The sequence below is a fragment of the Chrysochloris asiatica genome, unplaced genomic scaffold (assembly GCF_000296735.1).
Source record: "Chrysochloris asiatica unplaced genomic scaffold, ChrAsi1.0 scaffold00222, whole genome shotgun sequence".
Lineage (NCBI taxonomy): Eukaryota > Metazoa > Chordata > Mammalia > Afrosoricida > Chrysochloridae > Chrysochloris > Chrysochloris asiatica.
Window position 1 is genome coordinate 1,183,819 of NW_006408740.1, and position 20,502 is coordinate 1,204,320.

General features: G+C 44.7%; 1 protein-coding gene across 1 annotated transcript in view; it reads right to left on the reverse strand.

Annotated features, from left to right (window-relative positions):
* ADAMTS15 (ADAM metallopeptidase with thrombospondin type 1 motif, 15) overlaps positions 1 to 12,211 on the reverse strand; it is a 28,138-nt gene extending 15,927 nt beyond the window's left edge. Inside the window, exon 1 of the mRNA XM_006873067.1 lies at positions 11,255 to 12,211. Within this exon, the coding sequence (XP_006873129.1) occupies positions 11,255 to 12,211 (957 nt within the window). The remainder of the gene's footprint in view (positions 1 to 11,254) is intronic.
* Positions 12,212 to 20,502: the final 8,291 nt, after the last annotated feature.

Consider the following 20,502-nt stretch of genomic DNA (forward strand, 5'->3'; position numbering starts at 1 on the left):
TAGGGTACCATATCGCGTGGCTGCTGGGACATCAGCTACACCCACCACTAGCCTTGTGTAAGAAAGAAATGGCAGAGGAGCAAGCATCAGGAAGTCGAAAATCCTAGCATTGACCCCATCACTAGATAGATGTGTGACTTTGGGCAAGTCACTTCTTTTCTCAGAGCTTCAACTTTCTCCTTAACTACAACCTTGACGAACCTGTCCCTTAAACCTGTGCTCCTTCCTCAATCCACAGTGCTCACCCCTTCTAGTCTCTAAGTTATAGAAGGAACACACCAAACAATGTACCTTCAGATTGAAAAGAACCCCATAGAATATCTTGTGTACTGACTTATAGCTGTAGTTGATGAAACAAGCTCATAGAAATGGGAAGCAGCTTTCCTCTTGCATCTTGGATGACTCAATTCTGTGCATGGCAAGTCCCAGGAGTATTGATTTGGGGTTACAAATAAATTTTATCAATAGGAAAATTAGCAAATACAGAAATCACAGATAATAAAGATCAACTATGATTTAGTAGCACAGTGGTTACGAATCGGGCTGCTAATCTTACGGTCAGCAGTTCGAAACTACCAGCTGTTCCGCAGGAGAAAGATGAGGCTTTCTACTCCCGTAAAGATTTACAGCCTCAGAAACACTGTACAGGATCCCTATGAGTCGGAACTGACTCCATGGCACATAACAACAACAACAACACATGTGTAGATACACAGATGCAGCAAGACGCCCACACCATGCAGAGTACCAACTGGGATACGGAAGAGTACTGCACCTCAGGTGCCTCTTAGCCCACCTCCACGTCTGAGATCCTTAAAGCCAAGTCCTCATTCTTCCGGAACAGGCAAAGACATGAAACTGCAGGCCCTTCCTAACCAGGAGTAGCCAGTTCTCTTCATCAAGAAGTCCCAGTTTCTCTGCATCAAGCAACTAAAGCAAGGACCTCACTGGCAAATTTCCTGAGGGCAAGGGTATAAACTATGTCCTGCTAACCAGTGTCTTCATGGTGGGAAGAGGCAGCTGCTTTGCATCAGAGGTTATGCCTGCTCATCTTCCCCCATAAAAGATGATGTGAAGAATCTGTTGGTCCCAGGGCTTCAAAGGTCTCTAGCAGTTATGCAGTGTCCTGGGAATACCCAGAGTGAATGCCTTGGTTGTGGCACTGAATACCTCCATCCTGCTGGAGTGAACTTAGATGCATTCAGATTGCTTTAACCTCTTTCACTTAGGTACTTGTCTACAAAAATAGAAGCTGTCTGGTTCCTTCTGCCTGAGTGGATGTACTTGCCTGCCCCTACATGTCTTATGATCTCTGACAATTTGTCATTTCTCTCTATAACTACAACTGCTTCCCAGAAGATCCAAGAATCATCTTGGGCAAGAATATAATCCTATCCTATCCTTATATCTGTAAGTTATAAGTTTCCCTTCCTATAAAACACCTTAGGGTTGGAGCCACATAAAAAAGAATAAGGATCAATACCTTGCACTGGATGATCCAGTTACCAGTGTAAGTCTCAACACCTCCCCACCATCTGTCTTCCCTGCAAACACCTGTTCTCCCAGATCTCCTTCCACCTCCTCTCATTTTCCATGACATGTATTGAGACGTTCAGTATATTCCAGAATTATGTTTCCCATAGAAAACAAGTAATGGAAGTTTATAGTGAATAGAAAAAAATAAGTGGCAGAAGATATGAGGGGGCTTTGTGAAAAAATGAAATTAAAAGATAATGGAATTTTTCCAAGAACTTTTTGAAGCCACCTCATATAAGCATTCTCATGTAGCCAATTTCTCATTCCATATAAGTCCTAGACATGAGAGTCAGTGCTAGTTTTCATGGCCTTGGTATGTTGTTGTTGTTGTTATGTGCCGTGGAGTCGGTTCTGACTCATAGAGACCCTGTATAGGGTTTCCGAGGCTGTAAATCTTTACAGGAGCAGAAAGCCTCATCTTTCTCCCACGGAACAGCTGGTAGTTTCAAACTGCTGACCCTGAGGTTAGGAGCCAGATTTGTAACCACTACACTACCAGAGTTCCTTGGCCTTGGTATAGCATTCTAGAAATCCCTGAGTGATGTCAATAGTTAAGGGCTCAGCTGAGAACCCAAAAGCTGAAGGTTCAAATTCATCCAGGAGTCCAACAGAAGAAAGCCCTCGCTATTTACTTCCAAAAGATGAGGCACTAAAAAGCATATAAGCACAGTTCTATTCTACATACATGGAGCCATTATGAGTTGGAATTAGTTGACAGCAACTAGCTGTATCATAAGGAGCTCTGGTAGCGTAGTGGTTACAAATCAGGCTGCGAACCCCAAGGTCAGCAGTTTGAAACTACCAGCTGTTCCGCGGGAGAAAGGAGAGGCTTTCTGCTCCCGTAAAGATGTACAGCCTCGGAAACCCTGTACAGGGTCGCTATGAGTCGGAATCGACTCCACGGCACATAACAACAACAGTTGCATCATAGCATTTCAAGTGTTATCATAACAGAACTTCAGAACCTTGCTCACTTTGCAGATAAGAAAACTGAAGCTCAGTGAATTGAAAGTGTTCACACAACTGAAAAATTAAGAATTGGGAGCTGAGTTCATGCCCTCTGACACCAAGGCCAAGTCACATTACACTAATCGGGACATCCTGAGCACTGGTGAAATTACCAGCACTGTCCTTCACACCGTCCCTTTAACTTGCTACTCATCTCTGTCTCTGCTGTGCATGGCTGCATTTCCCCATTCCGCCCCACATCCGCTTCCACTTGGAATCCCTATGGATGGGAAGGCCTTAGTTTGTCAGGGTAAAAAAAAAACTAGCAATGTGACTAAGGAAATGTGACTGAGGCAATCTGATGAAAATGGAGGAGACAGCATGGCCAGGAGAAGAGAGCTAGTTACTTCTCTTAACATATTCCGTTACAATGGAATATACATCCCTCTAGGTCTACAAGACAGTATTGTGGCAAGCTAAACCTTCTCTAGAAATCATCACTTCAAGGAAGAGTACATACCAAGTAGAATGACAAGTAACATGTATTAGGCATCATAGGTGGCTCTGTAGAAGAATCCTTGTCTTCCATGCAGGTGACCTGAGTTTTATTCCTGTCTGTCAGTGAAGGCCTGAATGCTGCTATGAAAGTAGAACTTTTACAGACTAAGAAAGCCCGACGAATTACACCCAAAAAATCAACCAGTGACAACCCTATAGATACAGCAGTTTTCATGGAGATAACACAAGACCAACTAGTATTTAGCTCTTTTGTGTGTGGGTTACCATGAGTCAGGCCTGACTTGATAGCAACAAATGACAAACAGCTTTTCTTGGGCCACAACTGTGTGCTAGGAGTCCTAGTGTGGCGCTGAAGGAAACCTAGGGTGAGCTCTTACTGCTACTCCTCACTGCTTCTGGGCAACATCCACCCCAGGCCAGCATCCTGGGAATCACAGGGTTTGGGAAGCAGGAGTGCAAGAGGAAAGGACTGCTTCCTAGTCCTTCCCCAGAGTGCAGGACATGTTGGTGGGCAAGAGCAGGAGAGCCGTGGGGAGATGGAAGCATCAGCATCACATGCCAAGAGACATTCTCTGCACAATGTCTGCACCACCACCTCACTGGTGGCTTGCTGCCCCACACCTGCACTGACACACTGACCCCATTTCTGCTGAGTTCTTTGTCTGCTGACCCCAGGAGTGAATTAACTCACTCCTCTCTGAAGCTCCTCCTTCCTACAGGGAAAATTCCAATGGCAAAGAGCCAAGACAAAATGCCAAGGGAATCTAGCCCTGCAGTTTGACAGCTTTGAGAGTTGAATAAATTATCCTCAGGAAGGGAAGAACACTATCTAAGCAGACATAGCTACATTCAGTCCTTTCCTTAATCTCAGCACCTTCCTTCCATGAACACCTACTGAGTACCAGGATGGTCACTACTATAGCCACTACAGAGAGATCAAGAGGGTTCTGCCTCAGACGTTTGCAGGTCCACTGATTTAACAAATGGAGTCCATGGCCTTCAAACCAGAAATAGGAATGTTGTTGTTGTTAAGTGCCATCGAGTCAGTTCCAACTCATAGCAGCTGATGAGTTTGAGCCACCAACCCTGCAGTTAAAACTGACCCTGTGGTCCAGTTCTTTACTCCACAGTGCCACACCAGGACTCCAAAAATAGGAATTTGTAATCAAATAAGTGCTAAGTATAGTTGCCAGGGCAATGGGATTGTTGTTGTTATGTGCTGTGGAGTCGGTTCCGACTCATAGTGACCCTGTACAGAGTTTCCAAGGCTGTAAATCTTTACAGGAGCAGAGAGCCTCATCTTTCTCCCACGGAACAGCTGGTAGTTTCGAACTGCTGACCATGAGATTGGCAGCCCGATTCGTAATTATGGGATGGGATGCTTTAAATCAAGGCTATCTGAAATTTAAATCTTGGCAGGGGATATGTAGGTCATTTAACAACATTAAATATATATTGAACAACAAAGTGATAATAATACCTATTGCCATCAAGTCAAGTCCAACTAATAGCCAACTTACAGGGCAAAGTAGAACTGCTCCTTAGGGTTTCCAAGGACTCCAATGACTACGTTGTTGTTGTTAAGTGCCATCGAGTCCATTTTGGCTCATAGCGACCCTGCCAAGGAGCAGCTGGTGAATTTGAACTGCCGACCTTGCAGTTCAAACCAATCTTGCGATCCAGTGCATTACCCCACAGCACCACACCAGTTGCCATTAATTGGGTGACTATTCTAGATCACTAAAAAATTCATCCTCCCAACAATCCTGGAAGTCAAGCAGCAGCAGCAGCAGCACAATCGCTATTTTCAGAATGAAGAAAGTGAAATTCCAAAAGCTTAACTCACTGAATGCTCATTGCTGTGAATGCTCATTGCTAAAAGGTAAAAGAGCAGGATTCAAACTCAGCCCTGTCCATCTCCAAGCCTGTGTGTTTAACATTGTTTGATGAGCCCAAGGCAAGGTAAGATTGAGGGTTTAAAGAGTAATGCGCAAAACTACAGGGAAGTTCAGAAGAAAGGGAAGAGCAAGAAGTTGAGAAGAAGTTCTTGCTCTTCCCTGCCTTCCTGATTCTCAAAAAAAACGAGACAGATGCCAGGGCACCTACCTCCCTCTATCCTTCCTCTCCACTCTTCTGTGTTAGTACTGGCCTAACTTATTTGATGAAGAAAATGAGGGAGAAGAGTAATCGCCCTACAAGCCAGGTAACAGCCACATTCCACTCCTTCCTCTAATTTGTGCCACCTAGGGACCCCCTTCTGTCCCTAAAAAATAATAGATGCTGAATAAGTATGAGTAAAGAATTACGCACACATGAATGAGAGCCAGATTACCACAAAGGGTTACCCAAACTGCAATGGCATTGGACCTGAGGAGAGAGAAATGAGGTCCTACTGAGTCTTGGCATGAAATACCTGGTTCCCGCTGGCCAATGGAAAAAGAAGTCACAGAAACTTTCCTCCCAACAGAAATAAATGTCCACCCAGAATAACAGTGACTCGAAGTCTCAGGAGAACCTAGTTCTAATCCTGTACTGACCTCACCCTGCTGTCTAGAGGCCAATCACTTCAAAAAATCAGATATGCACCCTTTCTTCGTGAAGTTATTCTGAATCTTTAAGTTGTTGTTGTAAAGTGCAGTCAAGTCAGTTCAGACCCATAGCAACCTTGTATAGGGTTTCTGAGGAGCAGATGGTGAACTTGAATCGTTGACCTTTTAGTTCAAACCAACTTTGCAGTCCAGCGCATTAACCCACAGCGCCACACCAGGACACTGAGTCTTTAAGTAAGGGCCTCAAATTGTCAAAATACTTGCTGTATGATCTGAACAGTTCAGTATCCTCCCTGGGTCTTGTCTTCTCCATGTTCAGATTTCAACACCCCACACCCCTCATTCCGCCTGCCAAGAATACTGTAGCTTCAGCCCAAGCCTGGGCCAGACTGGTGTGCACACACAGCATCGTGGCTGTCAGTCATGCACCCTAGACACACCATTCATGCAGCTTTCCATCCAGCCACCTCTGGCACCTGAAGCTCAGCAGGCGCTGCTCTGGCCTGTCACAGGAAAAAAATGCAGTCTAAGAAAACCAGAGCCCTCTCTCATTGTTCCTCCCTGGAAGAGTTAGATCAAGGATCACTTGATTCATAAGAATCATGATTCCATTCTCAGATTCTTTGGGAGAACCAAGAAGTAAGTAGCTCTGAAGGTCACTATCAGTTCAAGATCCTTTACAGACAAAAGATGATTTAAAAATAAGCATATTTCTGAAAATTCTTATCCAAATGAATTGTGTGTATATTTGTTGTTGTTGCTAAGTGCCACTGAGTTGGTTTTGACTCATAGGGACCCTGCATAGAGTTTCTGAGGCTGTAAATCTTTACAGGAGCAGAAAGCCTCTTTCTCCCCCAGAGGTCTTAAACTGCTGACTTTGTGGTTCACAGTTCAGTGTTTATCCTACAAAGCCACTACACTCCCCAGTGTGTATATATAAATGTTGATATATATGTGTGTGTGTGTACATGTGTGTGTAAATAGATACATACACATGTGGAAAGGGCCCTGGTGGCGTAGTGGTTGTGCATTGGGCTGCTAATCTCAACGTCCACAGTTTAAGTCTACCAGCAGCTCCACAGGAGGAAGCTGAGGCTCATCACCACCCTGCACATGTGGAGTGTTATGACTCTGTAAGATAAGCAATGGACTGCTAACCACAAGGCTGACGATCAACTCCACCAGCTTCTCCGTAGACTTTGGTCCCCATAAAGATTTATAGCCTTGGAAATCCTATACAGGGTCACTGTAAGTTGGAACTACCTCTATAGACCGACCTAACAATAGCATGTATACACGCATACACACACACACACACACACACAGATGTGTGCATGTTGTATATACATGCACACACACTTATATGTTGTTGTTAAGTGCTGTCAAGTCAGTTCCAACTCCTAATGACCCTGTATAGGGTTTCCAAGGAGGCACTGGTGAGCTTGAACCACTGACCTTGCAGTTCAAACCAACCTTGCAATCCAGCGTATATGGAGTCCTGATGTGGCACTGTAGGATAAGCACTTGACTGCTAACTGCAAGGTCAGAGGTTCAAATCCACCAAACACTCCTCAGAAACCCTATACAGGGTCACTACAAGTCAAACCGACTCAATGGTATTTAACAACAATGTAGTGTATATATTATGTATGCAGACCTGATGCAATGCTATAGGATTAGCACTGGTCAGTTTGAACGGCAAGATCGGTGATTCAAACTCACCAGTCACTCCTCAGAAACCCTATACAGGGTGGCTATGCATTAGAACTGACTCGATGGCACTGAGCAACTATATATATGTACATACATACACGTTGTTAAGTGCCGTCTTACACACACACACACACACATATATAGACTTAACAACAGCATATATATCTGTGTGTATGTGGCTCCATAAGATAAGCGCTGGACTGCAAACCACAAGGTCTGTGATTCTAGCCCACCAGCTGCTCCAAGGGAGAAACATGAGGCTTTCTGCTCCCTCAAAGATTTAAAGCTTCAGAAACCCTATACAGGGTTGCTATGAGTCAGAACCAACTACAGGGCATTTATGCACCAGACTGCAAAGCCATTTGAACTGCAAGGTTGGCAGTTCAAGCTCACCAGTCACTCCTCAGAAATCCTATATAGGCTAGCTATGGGTCGGAACCAACTCAATGGCACTTAACAACAACAACAACATATATACACACTGGAGTCCTGGTGTGACACTGTGGCTTAACACACCGGACCAGAAGGTTGGTGGTTCAAACCCACCAGCCATTCCTTGGAAACATTACATAGGGTTGCTATGTGTCAGAACTGATGCAACAGCACCAAACAATAATATATACACACTAATTCATTTGGAATATACACACATGTGTATGGGGGGCTTCAAAAAGTTCATAGACAAATGTAATTAAAATGTAATTAAAAGATAATGGAATTTTTCCAAGAACTATTTGAAGCCCCCTCATATATTGTTGTTGTCAGGTGCCATCGAGTCGGAACCAACTCATAGCGATCCCATGCATAGCTTCAAAACGTTTATGGAAAATGAAATTAAAATACAAAGGAAGTCAACTTTTAGCTTGAAAAGGATTTATACCAACATGATAATAAACAGGGTTTGAGCAAACTAGCTCACCCATCTGATTTAACAGATCACTGTGTGGCATTGCGGGTTAATGCACCAGACTGCAAAACCGTTTGAACCGCAAGGTTGGTAGTTCAAGCTCACCAGCTGCTCCTCGGAAACCCTATATAGGGTTGCCATGGGTCGGAACCAACTAGATGGCACTTAACAACAACAATTGACCATTACACTGTAAAACAAAAATCTCCTTATCTTGAAGAAGGCAGTTAGCTCCTTTTCCAGGCAGGTTGACCTCAGTTGGAAAGAAAAGCTGTGCATTTTCTCACTGAATAATGTACCTACCCCAGGGAGTTTAAGAATGCAGAGCTCCTAAGCCTTGGAGAATGTAGCCGTCCATGACGTGTGTGCTGGCAAAGGGGTAGAGAATGGCTGTTTACTCCAAAGCCAAAAGTACATGCAAACATACCCCAGAGATACTGCAGGTTCAGTTCCAGACCACCACAATAAAGCAAGTCACAAGAATTTTAGTTTCCCAGTGCATACAAAAGTTATGACATTCTACAAAAGTCTGAAATATTGTGAGAATTACCAAAATGTGACATGAAACCACAAAGTAAGCATGTACTGTTGAAAAAATGATAGACTTACTCCACACAGAGTTGCCACAAAACTTCAATTTGTAAAAACTGGAGTATCTATGAAACACAATCAAAGGACATATGCCTATACCTTGACAGTAGGCCTGCCAAACCAGCAGCCTGCCCATTCCATGGCTTTGCCCTCTTGATTCCTAAGGATAGAATGTCTTCTAAAAGTTACAGCTTGCATATCACTGCTTCTGACACAAATGACTATGCATCTTGTATCCATTCCGCATGGTTACCATAGTTCCCTGGGGGGTCTAATATACTCTACTGAGAAATAGAAGCCCTCACGCTGCTTGCTTTCTCTGTCTTCAAACAACAGGTCCTTCTGATTGCATGGCCCATATTTCCAACGGGAGTCCTCTTCCTAGGACTCATTCCAAAGAGTCAGCCAAGAACACCAGCAGCAGAGATTGGGGTCTGTTACTTAAGAGGTAATAAATAACCGCCAAAGGACTCTTCCAGGTATGAGATAGGGCAACAGCTGCTTTACCCATTAATGCATCCTGTTTTCAGCCAGCAATCTGACTGCAGACTTGGTCTGTGTGCAGAGATCGGAACCACCTCCTTTGCATTTTCCCCATGACTCAGTCCCCATGTCGGAGCTAGGCAGTGGCAGCTCCGCAGATCTCAGTTGGAAGAATAAGAGCAAGGAAACAGACTAAGGCCAAAGACCTCCCCAGAGAAACCAGGTGGTGGGAGGAAAAGTCTGGGAAATGGAGGAAGTTCCGTTCCAGGAACGGACTAGCTGTGCCAAATGGGTTAGTGTAGAAGACTCCAGTTCCAGCCAGTGTACACCAGTCCAACTCTGGACATTTGGAAACCATGAAGAGTTAAGCTTTGAGGTAATCAAGGCTTCTGTGCCATCCCCAGAATATCGTGGTTACAATAATGAGAAAACAAGAACATGGCATAATTTCAAGTCTTGGATGTCCCCTGTATTCCCAGTTTCCTGTATCTGAGAAATTTCAAGAATCCAGACATTTCACAGTACCTACTCACTCCAACATCTGTAAATCTAAATTTGCATACATTTACAGGCTATTTGAGAGGGAATGTTAGGTAAAATGCCTTCTCTGATCTTCACGGCAATGATCCTGACTAGGGTCTTCCAGAACATCCTTTGTGATCACAAAACAAGTGCCAGACTGGGTATTTCATAGCCTACACCATTTCACTGCAAAAACCCAAGCTGCTTTCCTGGTCTGTGGCCATCTTCCTATCCTATCCCTAATATTCAGTCTTCCCAGACCCCACAACTGGAGTCTCCTGAATGGTCTTTACTAAGCCCACACACTTCCACACTGGCATCAGGGCCAAACCTGCAGGCTTGTGGTCAAGTTTTAATGAGTGAGCGGACATAAACAACCTTGTCTCCTCCACTGGGTAGCATACAGCAGGGCAAACGTGTCACCTTCTTCCAAAAAGAATATGGGAAAACTGCTCAGCTCTGCTCCAACTGAAACCACCCCTCCCTCCAAACAGGTGCCCTACCTAACCTGCCTGCATTATGAACAGCTGTTGTGCCGTCCAGTCAGTTTCACCTCATGGCAACCCTGAAGAGGGTTTCTGAGTTGCTGTTAGTGGGTTTGAACCGCCAGCCTTGTAGTTAGCAGCCCAGTGCTTATCCTATAGCGCCACATCAGGAGTCCTTTTCTCTCATAGTTGTAGTTGTTAAGAGCTGTCGCATAGCGAGCGACCCTGTATAATGTTTCTGAGGAGCTGAAGAGTGTCTGGTGAGCTTGACCCACCGTTATTGCTGGTTTAAACCGACCTTGCAGTGAAGCTCGTTAACCAGTAGCGCCACACCAGAACTTCTTCCCTTAAAATACAAGACAGGCCCAGCTGAGATGGTCAAAGGAGACCCAGCAATGAAGAAGACAATGGCCCGATACTTGAGTCCCTCCCCTCACTACAATTCACAAAATTTCCCTATTGAATCCCTCTTTCCTGATCCAACGTTTTCTAGGACAGAGAAAGAATAAATGAGCATATTACCCGCAAGAAATGTCGCCAGGTGCTGTATCGGGACATTTGCATTACCTTCCAGTTCTAGAGCCAGTGAAAAGAAGACTCTAAGGTGTCTGAGGGGGCTTAGAGTTCCTAATGCAACACCGGCGGGTCTTTTCTGCTCTCTCCAACACCATCCTCCGAGCGCCTCCTTTCGGCTTTAGAGACAAATTGCAGCTCCGGGGCGGCAACTTCCTGGGCTCAGGCCCCTAGGTGCCTGATCTAGGAGGCACTGATTGGCCGTTCACCGCCATCATCTTCCCAAGTGGCGGCTATCCTCAGACCGCGCACGAGCTGCAGCTCCGCTGAGCCGGGTAGTTTCTAGACACTCCCGCCAAAGGAGGAGTCGAAAGATATTTAAACTTAGGGGCACTGCGCGACACAAAAGGGAATTGTGGAACTGTTTGGGGCAGTTTCCTTAAGATAATGGGGCTACCTTGGTGCAAAGAGGTGAAGGATCAACTCACCTGCCTTGTGAAGAGGATGGCGGTGTCCCAGTACTCAGGGTGCTTGTCACTCACTTTATTCAGCTTCTTCTGCCAGGCGCAGAAATTGCGCAGCGTCAGGGCCGCGTTGCCTGTGACCTTGGGCCCGGCGTCCCTATCCCCGAGAAGTAGCACCTTTACCACGACGATGCTGATAGGGTTGAGGATGCTGGGATGGCGGTAGAGCCGAGCCGCTGTGGCCAGCAGTGTCAACAGATAATGTTCCAAGTCTGCGCCATGGAACTTGACCATTGACTCGTCGGCTACCACCAGCGTTTCCACGTACCGCGGAATCGACACAAAGCGCTTTGCGCGCCTGGACCTGCGTCTGCTGCGACTCTCTCCTAAACTGGTCCGCCGCAGCTTGTAAGTGTCCAGGGCCCGCAGGATGGCGGGGTTCCAGCCCGAGGCCACTCCACAACGGGAGGTCGGGTCTCCGTGCGACCTGCCGGGGGCGTCCCGGCGCTGAAGAAGGTGTGCGCCCTGGCTGTTGTGCTGCATCGTCGGCGCGCTGGCGTTAGGCAGTGGACTAATGAAATACTCCGATCCTAGGTATCCGAAGGCTCCGCGTAGCCCCCTGCACAGGCTCACCACCGCGAACGAGCCCGGCTCGGCATTCACATTCCCAGAGTAGAAGCACCGTCGCAGATCTGGGGAGCTCCCGGTCAGTCCCTGTAGATGGACGCCCAGGTGCTCAGTGGAGAAGGCAGGCGCCAGGAACTGGGCATCGGGTGTCAGGTGGAGGTAAAAGTCTTCCTGAAATGCTGTGATCTGAAAAATGAGGCCCTGATCCCCGGCTTCCTCGGGACCCCGCCGATAGTAGTGGCGGCCATTGATGTCCAGGTCCAGTTGGATCGGGACGACCACCTCCCGCTCTGGGTCGGAGCCGCTAGCCGGTCGCCCAGCGATAGCCAGGATTAAGATGCCCAACAGAAGCATGGCGCCGGAGCAGCGTATAGCCGCGGCTCGAGAAAGGACTCGGCCCGACTCCTTGCAGCTGGCCACCGGAACCGCCAACCCTCTGGGACCGCCCGCAGCTCCTAGAAAGGAGAGCGAAGAGAGGGAGACTCCTCCCGCAGCCACGGGCTTGCACCAGACGCCCCTAGCTTCCTACCTGAACCTTTCCAGGCAGAGCGCGCCCTAGGAGCTCAAGTCCAATCGCTGTCCAGTGCAAAGGCAAAAGATTTGTAGCGGAGAACTAGCGGGAGTGCAGGGCCGCTGCTCCGAGCCGCGGCCACTCGCAGCGCTGCAAGCCAGGCACTGGGCGAGCCTCTTAAAGGACCCCTCTTCTTTGGCCAGCCCAGTCAGCGCCCCTCCTTCTCTCCCCTTCCCAGCCTCCCAGAGCTCGCGGTCGGGCCCGAAGACTCCAAGGTCCAGCAGAGAACTCGGTCCCGCCTCCAGCGCCAAGAGCCACTTGGCGGGGAGGGAGTGGCGATGAGCTGAGTCTGAAGGCGTGGGCTGGCGGGATAAGCTTGGCGCTGCTGTCTCCGCTTACATTTTTGCCCTCTGTTCCAGACCCCTGGCACTTTGGTCACTTTGGCCCTGTCGAGCATCTGTTCGCTTTCTGGGTCTTCTTATCTCTTGGCAGTTCGGGTCAGAAACTGAAAATGAAGACTCACCATTCGCCCCCTTCTCCCAGTTCAATCTCATTCCTTCTGTTGCAACATCCCTGCTGTTTCTTAATCAAAGTGGCCCCTAAAAGCTCCAGAACCAAGAAATCTCTCTGCCAGTGTTCTCTTGCCAAAAGGGCAACTTCCTGGGAACGTGGAGAGCCCTTCTCAACCCTAGGGTCACCTGGACCCATGGTCTGAAAAAATTTGCCAGTCAGCTGTTAAACACAACCATTGTTAAAAATCAAATCATATAAACTTGCAATTAAATAAATTATATTCAAAACAAAGGTAATAAATATTCATTTCCACAATGCAAATCATTTTACTATAATCTATGCCCTTGAATGGAGTCCTGGTGTGGCCCTGTGGGTAAATGCGGTGGACTGCAAAGTCGTTTGAACCGCAAGTTTCGCAATTCAAACTCACCAACTGCTCCTCGGAAACAGGGTAACTATGGGTCGGAACCGACTCGACGGCACTTAACAGCAACAACAACATGCCATTGAGTAGAGACCTGGTGTGGCACTGTAGGATAAGCACTAAATTGCTAATCACAAGGTGGGTGATTCAAACCCACCAGCTGATCCTCAGAAACCCTATTCAGGGTGGAAATAAATTGAAACTGACGCGATGGCACTTAGCAACAATATGCTCTTGTTCAGGAGTCCCTTGGCGGTGCAAATGGTTAAGCACTTGACTACTAGCAGTTCGAACCCACACAAAGGTGCCTCAGAAGAAGTGCCTGATCACCTCGTTCTGACATCATTGTTTTGAAAACCTTAGGAAACAATTCTATTCCACACACATTCTCTGGGATGATCTGCAGCTCCCACAAATAGGAGTAAGGAGGTGGAAATATTACACTATTTCAGCAACTCTGCATCTCTTCCAAACTCCTCAATCACAATAGGAGCTTAAAATAGGTCTTGATGAGAGTACTAACAGAGGTCCTTCATGGCACAAGTGGTTTGCTCTCAACAACCGACCTAAAAACCCACTCAGAGGCATCTAGGTAAAAAGGTCTGGCAATCCATTTCCTTAAGATTACAGCTAAGAAAACCTTAGAGAGAAATTCTACTCTGTGACACATGAGATCCCCATGAGTCTAAATCAACTCAACTGTAATGGGTTGGTTTTAGTTTGTCGCTGTTGTTGCTCAGTTGGTTCTGACTTAAAGCAACAGAAGCGGTAAATTCTTGCAGGAGCAGAAAGCCTCATCATTCTCCATCAGAGTTGCTGGTGGACTGGATTTGCTGGCCTTGTGGATGACACTCCAGAGCCTATCTTACAAAACCACAGTACGCCCTGGTTTGGGTGTTGTTGTTGTTGCTAAGTGCCGTCCTGTTGGTTCTGACTCAAAGCTACCCTGTATAGGGTTTCTAAGGAACGGCTGGTAAGCTTGAACTGCCAACTTTGGGGTTCATACTGACTTTCGGGTTCACACCAGCTTTGCAGTTCAGCGCATTAACTAACCAGCAGTGCCATACCAGGACTGGGTGTAGAAGGGGTTTTTGTTTTGTTTTGTTACTTTTTATTGTGAATTAATTGAAGGTTTACTGAACAGATCATCAGTTTTACTTCAACAAATCATATACTTTATTTCTATACAATGAATGCAGTCCTCTCCATGTACCTACTATGAGTGCCATGGAGTTGGTTCCCACTTATAGTGACCCTGTATAGGGTTTCTGAGGAGCGACTAATGGATTTGAACCATCGACTTTGCTGTTCAAACCAACCTTGCAGTTCAGTACTTTTCTTATAGCAGCACCGTCAGTTATTTATCTCTATTCCCTTTAACTCGTGCATTCTCCTCTTGTTTTATGGTACCTTTGTCTTTCTTCTACCAACCTTCTTCTTGTTGTTTATTGCCTTCCCCATTACCCAAGTTAAAAGTGTCTACTCTTTAGCGTGGAGTCCTGGTGTGGTGCTGTGGGCTAATGCATCAAACTGCAAAGTTGTTTGAATTGCAAGGTCAGTAGTTCAAGTTCACCAGCTGCTCCTTGGAAACCCTATACAGGGTCACTATGGGTCGGAATTGACTCAACGGCACTTAACAACAACAACCCTCAAGTGTAGTGGTTACAAATCGGGCTGCAAACCACAAGGTCAGCAGTTCGAAACTACTATCTGTTCTGCAGGAGAAAGTTGAGGCTTTCTGCTCCTGTAAAGATGTACAGCCTCGGAAACCCTGCACAGGGTCGCTATGAGTCAGACCAACTCCACGGCACATAACAACAACAACAACCCTCTGCCCAGTGAATACTTTTCCTTTCCCTCTCACCCATGGTAACCATCACAGAATGTTTCTTTTTTCAAGAAAAGTTTTAACTTTTTACAGCAGTACAATATTTGTACTCTTGTGATTGACCAATTTCACTTAGCATAGTGTTCTCCAGGCTCTTCCATGTTATGAAGTGTTTCACAAATTCTTTGTCATTCTTCAACATTGCATAGTATCCCATTGTGTATATGTACCAAAGTTTGTTTAGCCATTCGGCTGTTGATGGTCAATTAGGCTATCTTCATCTTTTTTGTTATTGCAAATAGTACTGCAAAGAACATGTGAACATTTGTGTCACAGCTTTTATTCCTTATGGATATTTATCAAGTAGAGGGATTGCTGGGTCATAAGGTATTTCTATTTCCAACTTTCTGAGGAAGCACCATACCATTTTCCACAGTGGTTACATCATTTTACAGTCTCACCAGCAGTGTAGGTGGGTCTCTCTTCTGCAACCTCACCAACATTTGTTGTGTTCTGGGTTTTTGTGTGTGTGTGTGTGTGTTTTTTTTTTTCTTAATTTGCAATTAATGCTAGGGTAAGCTGATATCTCATTGTTGTTTTGATTTGTATCTCTCTAATGGCTAATGGTATAGACTCAATGGCACCTAACAACAACAACAATGGCTAATGGCAAATACAGAGTCCTAGTATGGCACTGTAGGATAAACACTGGATTGTTAACTAAAAGGTCAAGGGTTCAAGCCCACCAGTTGCTCCTTGGAAACCCTATACAGGGTCACTTATGAGTCAGAACTGACTCAATGGCACTTAAAGGTTTTGAGCAATTCTTCATGTTTGTTGGCTGCCTGAATATCTTCTTTGGTGAAGTGTCTGTTCATGTCCTCTGCACATTTTTTTTATATTATTTGTTATCTTCTTATTATAGAGATATTAAAGTGTTCTATAAATTTTAGAGATGAGTCTCTTGTCTGATATATTATTTCCAAACATTTTTTCCCAGTCTGTGGGTTCTCTTTTTACTCTTCTGGTGAAATCTTTTGATGCACACAGTGTTTTAATTTTTAGGATGTCTCAGTGACATATTTTGTCTTCTGTTTGTGTGCTTTCAATTATGTTTCATAGTGTATTTATGTCCTGTTTCAGAGCCCTTGAGAACTCTGGTAGCATAGTGATTAGGAGTCCAGTTGATAATCTCAATTTCAGCAGTTTGAAACTACCAACAATTCTACAGGAGAACGACAAGACTCTCTGCTCCCGTAAAGATCTATAGCCTCGGAAACTCTATGCAGGGTCACTATGAGTCGGAATTGACTCCACGGCACATCACCACCACAATCAGAGGTCCTAAGTTTAGGTGTAGGTTTGTTGTTACTGTTAATTGCCATTAGTCGGTTCCATCCAACTAACAGCAACCCTGTATAGGATTCCAAGGCTATAAATCTTTACGGGATCAGAAAGCCTCATCTTTCTCCCTCTAAGTGTAGGTTTATGAATTTTTGTTGTTGTTGTTTTTAAATTAAGTTACTGTTGAGTTGACTCTGACTTATAGCAACCTCATAGGACAGAGTAGAATAGCCCCATAGGGTTTTCAATGCTGTAATGTTTATGGAAGCAGACTGCCTCATCTTTCTTCCATAATGTGGCTATTAGATTTGAATCACCAATCTTTTCTGTTAGCAGCCAAATGCTTAACCACTGAGCTGCCAGTGCTATCAATTGGGGCTTTTAGGCTTTCATACAAGGTGAATGGGCTGTTAAACATTTAGTGCCTGGAAAAGGCATGAAGAGGAGGGTCTTGGACTGAAGTGGTGAGAGAAACAGGGTATTTTCCTGTTACAGAGGGGCAGAAGCACCAGTGGATATCATAAATACCAGATCATCCTTCCTCCATGAGTTAATCTCATTTAACCCTTGGGCAGGGCGTCAAATTCGGTGGCTCATTGAGGGTCAGGTGGGAGATGCCATCAGGTTCCCATCTAATCTGGGGGCGATCCTAAGGGGCCCCATTTCAAGCTCTATTCCTTGCGAGTCTCCTAAAATTTCTCCATAGAACTGACGTCTTTCTTCTGACAAGTAAGAAAAGAAAGTACAGAAAGGAAAGTTTTTCCAGTCTCTCCTGAAACTAAAAGCTCTGGTAACATAGTGGTTACAAGTCAGGCTGCTAACATCAAGGTAAGCAATTCAAAACTACCATCAGTTCCACCAGAGAAAGATGAGGTTTTCTGTCCCCATAAAGATTTACAGCCTAGAAAACCCTATGAAGAGTCACTATGAGTCGGAGCTGACTCCATGCATGGCATACTATACTACCACCTGAAACCTAGAAAATCTTTGTAGAGCCAAACGACTTTGAGTTGAATTTACAAGAGTAAAGAACAGGAAAGGGGAGTCTGCAATGATTTTAAGCACACAGGGCGTTGTTGGAAGAATTTTTTTAACTGTCTTTAAAAAGTATTGTTCAAATAACAACTCTATTGTTGAAAGGACAAGAAAGCTATGACTGGTCCATCACGGAACACTTTTTGCCCATTATCTTTACTCCAAAGGACCCACTGATACAAGAGCCTCCTGGGGTCTTAGAATAGGAATATGGCTCAGATACCCACAATCGTACTAGGAACACTCCTTAATTGAGACGCAAGGGACTGAAATGCATTATGTGAATAATAGACAGGTGGGTTTCCTCTGTAACAGAAAGAGAGAGAATGCATATGAGAGGGTTGGTACGTGAAAGGTAACAGCCATGAAAACTCTATGGAGCACAGTAGATTCTGAAACACATGAGGTATTATGAGTCAGAATTGACTCAATGACAGCTTTGTTTAATATTACTGTAAGTTTTATAAATTATTATTATTTTTATAAAATGGAGCTTTCCTATAAAGTTTTTTGGTATTTCCAATAGGAGACGGGAGAACACTAATGGGAATACCCTCTTGCAGCTCTGCTTGGGGACTTTGACTTTGCTTCAGCAGTCCTACTTTCTCACAAGAACTCTACGATTGCCAACTTTAGCTTTCCCCTGTCCTCCACTGCAACTCCTCCCTAGGGAAAGAGTAGGGCCTAGCCTATGCAGTCAGCTTGGCCTTCTGTCCCTTTCATGAACAGGCTGACTCCTTCCTGCTCTTCAAGGTCTCAGCTCAAATATCATCTACTCAGGAGGCCTTCCTTAGCCACCCAATCTTATAAGATCCGAATCACAATTTCATGTTTTATTTTGCCCTCTATCAGAGTCTATTTGTCCACAAAAATCTTTACTTCTGATTGACAGTCTTCCCCCAAAAGAATGAAAATGGGACCTTGTCATTATCTCCCCAAAGCCTGGCACAGGACCTGGCAGATAAGGGCACTCCATAAAGATAGAATGAATTAATCAACCCGATTCCACCTCACCTTAATTACTTGCTCTCTGTGAAACCTTGGGAGAGATACTTCATCTTTGGAAAAGTAGATAAGGCAATCTTGTAGGAGAGATCAACCCAAAAGGATGCACTGAGACCAGTAGAAAGCAGGCACAAGATTCTGTTTGAAAATGAATTTCACTTCTTTCAGATCCTAACTATACACCGTCATCAGGAACAAGGATGCTTTCTGCCTACCTGTAAGTAAGCATTCTGGAATATCGTCCTAAATCAGTAGAAAAGAGTTAAGAAGAAGATAGGGTTGGAGGAGAAGAAACAAGAAACAAGCTCTATGGTCAAAGCAAGGTTTTAATGGGAAGGGAAGTAACTGGAAGACGTCTCCCAGTTCCTCAAGATCAAATATTATAAACCCTTGACTTATAATATTTGGATTTAGATCCATATTATAGGACAACATGAAAATAGATTTTAGAACGTAACATGTTTTGTGCTTTACATCGTTATCATTGTTTGTCAAAGATCCCTACAATTCCCATATGTATTTAATCTGCCTCTCATGGAAATTGTGCCACAGAGATGGGCAAAGCAGGCTTTGGGAATCTGCCTGGAAGGCTCAGGGGAGCATCAAACTGCTGAGCTGCATCATTAACCGGCTGCACAACTGCTGGAACCCTTGCCAATCTCTTCCCAGATGTGGAGACAGCTGAAGCAGCTGGAAACTCATCTAAGGTCTGTGAATTATAGCCCTGGGCCTGAGTCCAGTTTTCATTGTTCAGAAGAAATATTTAACTCTGTTCTTCCCACTCAGCCACCCACTCTGTTTTTTTCTCTGGGGCTAAGTATTTAAGTAAATGTCCCTCAGGTACCTAACTCTTGCACTTGTTCTTTTGGATGCTAGGAGGTTAGAACAAAGGGTTCTGACTTGGCCTGGGGAAACTCACTGAATAATCTTTTCAGTCTGCCTCTTTCTTCTCTCCTGCACTCCATACTGTTTTAAAAAAAAAACAGCCACCACCCTCATATCTCAGTTTCCTCAGTTCCCTAAAGAATTGCATGTGGAATGAGAGATATCATTGCTGAGGTCAGATGGATTGGGACAGAAAGCCGGGAATAACAGAAAGATGTTTACTTGTGTTTTATTGACTATGCAAAGACATTCAACTGTGTAAATCATAACAAATTATAAATAACATTGCAAAGAATGGAAATTCCAGAACGCTTCATTGTGCTCATGAGAAATCTGTACATAGACCAAGAGGCAGTCATTCAAACAGAACAAGGGATATGGTTTAAAATCACAAAAGGTGTGCATCAGGGTTGTATCCTTTCATAATGCTTATTCAATCTGTATGCTGTGCAAATAATCCAGTTAACTGTACTGTATGAAGAAGAACGTACTTCAGGATTGAAGGAAGGTTCATTAACAATCTGCAATATGCAGATGACACAACTTTGTTTGCTAAAAGCAAAGATTACTTGAAGCACTTACTGATGAAAATCAAAGACTATAACCTTCAATAGGGATTACAATTTAGTGTAAAAAAAAAAAAAAAATCCTCACAACTGGACCAATAAATAATATCCTGATATTAAGATTGAAGTTGTCAAGGATTTCAAACAGCGTTTCACATTGAGCAAATCTGCTGCCAAAGACCTCTTTAAAGTACTTATTAAAGAACAAAGATGTGTCACTTGGAGGACTAAGATGTTGTTGACCCAAGCCATGGTATTTCAATTGCCTCATACACGTAAAAGCTGCACAATGAATAAGGAAGAACTCACAGGTTTCAACTATGATGCTGGTGAAGAATATTCAAAGTACCGTGGATAGTGAGAAGAACAAATAAATATATATTGGGAGAAAAGTACAGCCAGAAAAGGAGCTCTGGTAGCGTAGTGGTTACGAATCAGGCTGTGAACCTTAAGGTCAGCAGTTTGAAACTACCAGTTGTTCCGCGGGAGAAAGATGAGGCTTTATGCTCCTGTAAAGATTTGCAGCCTTGGGAA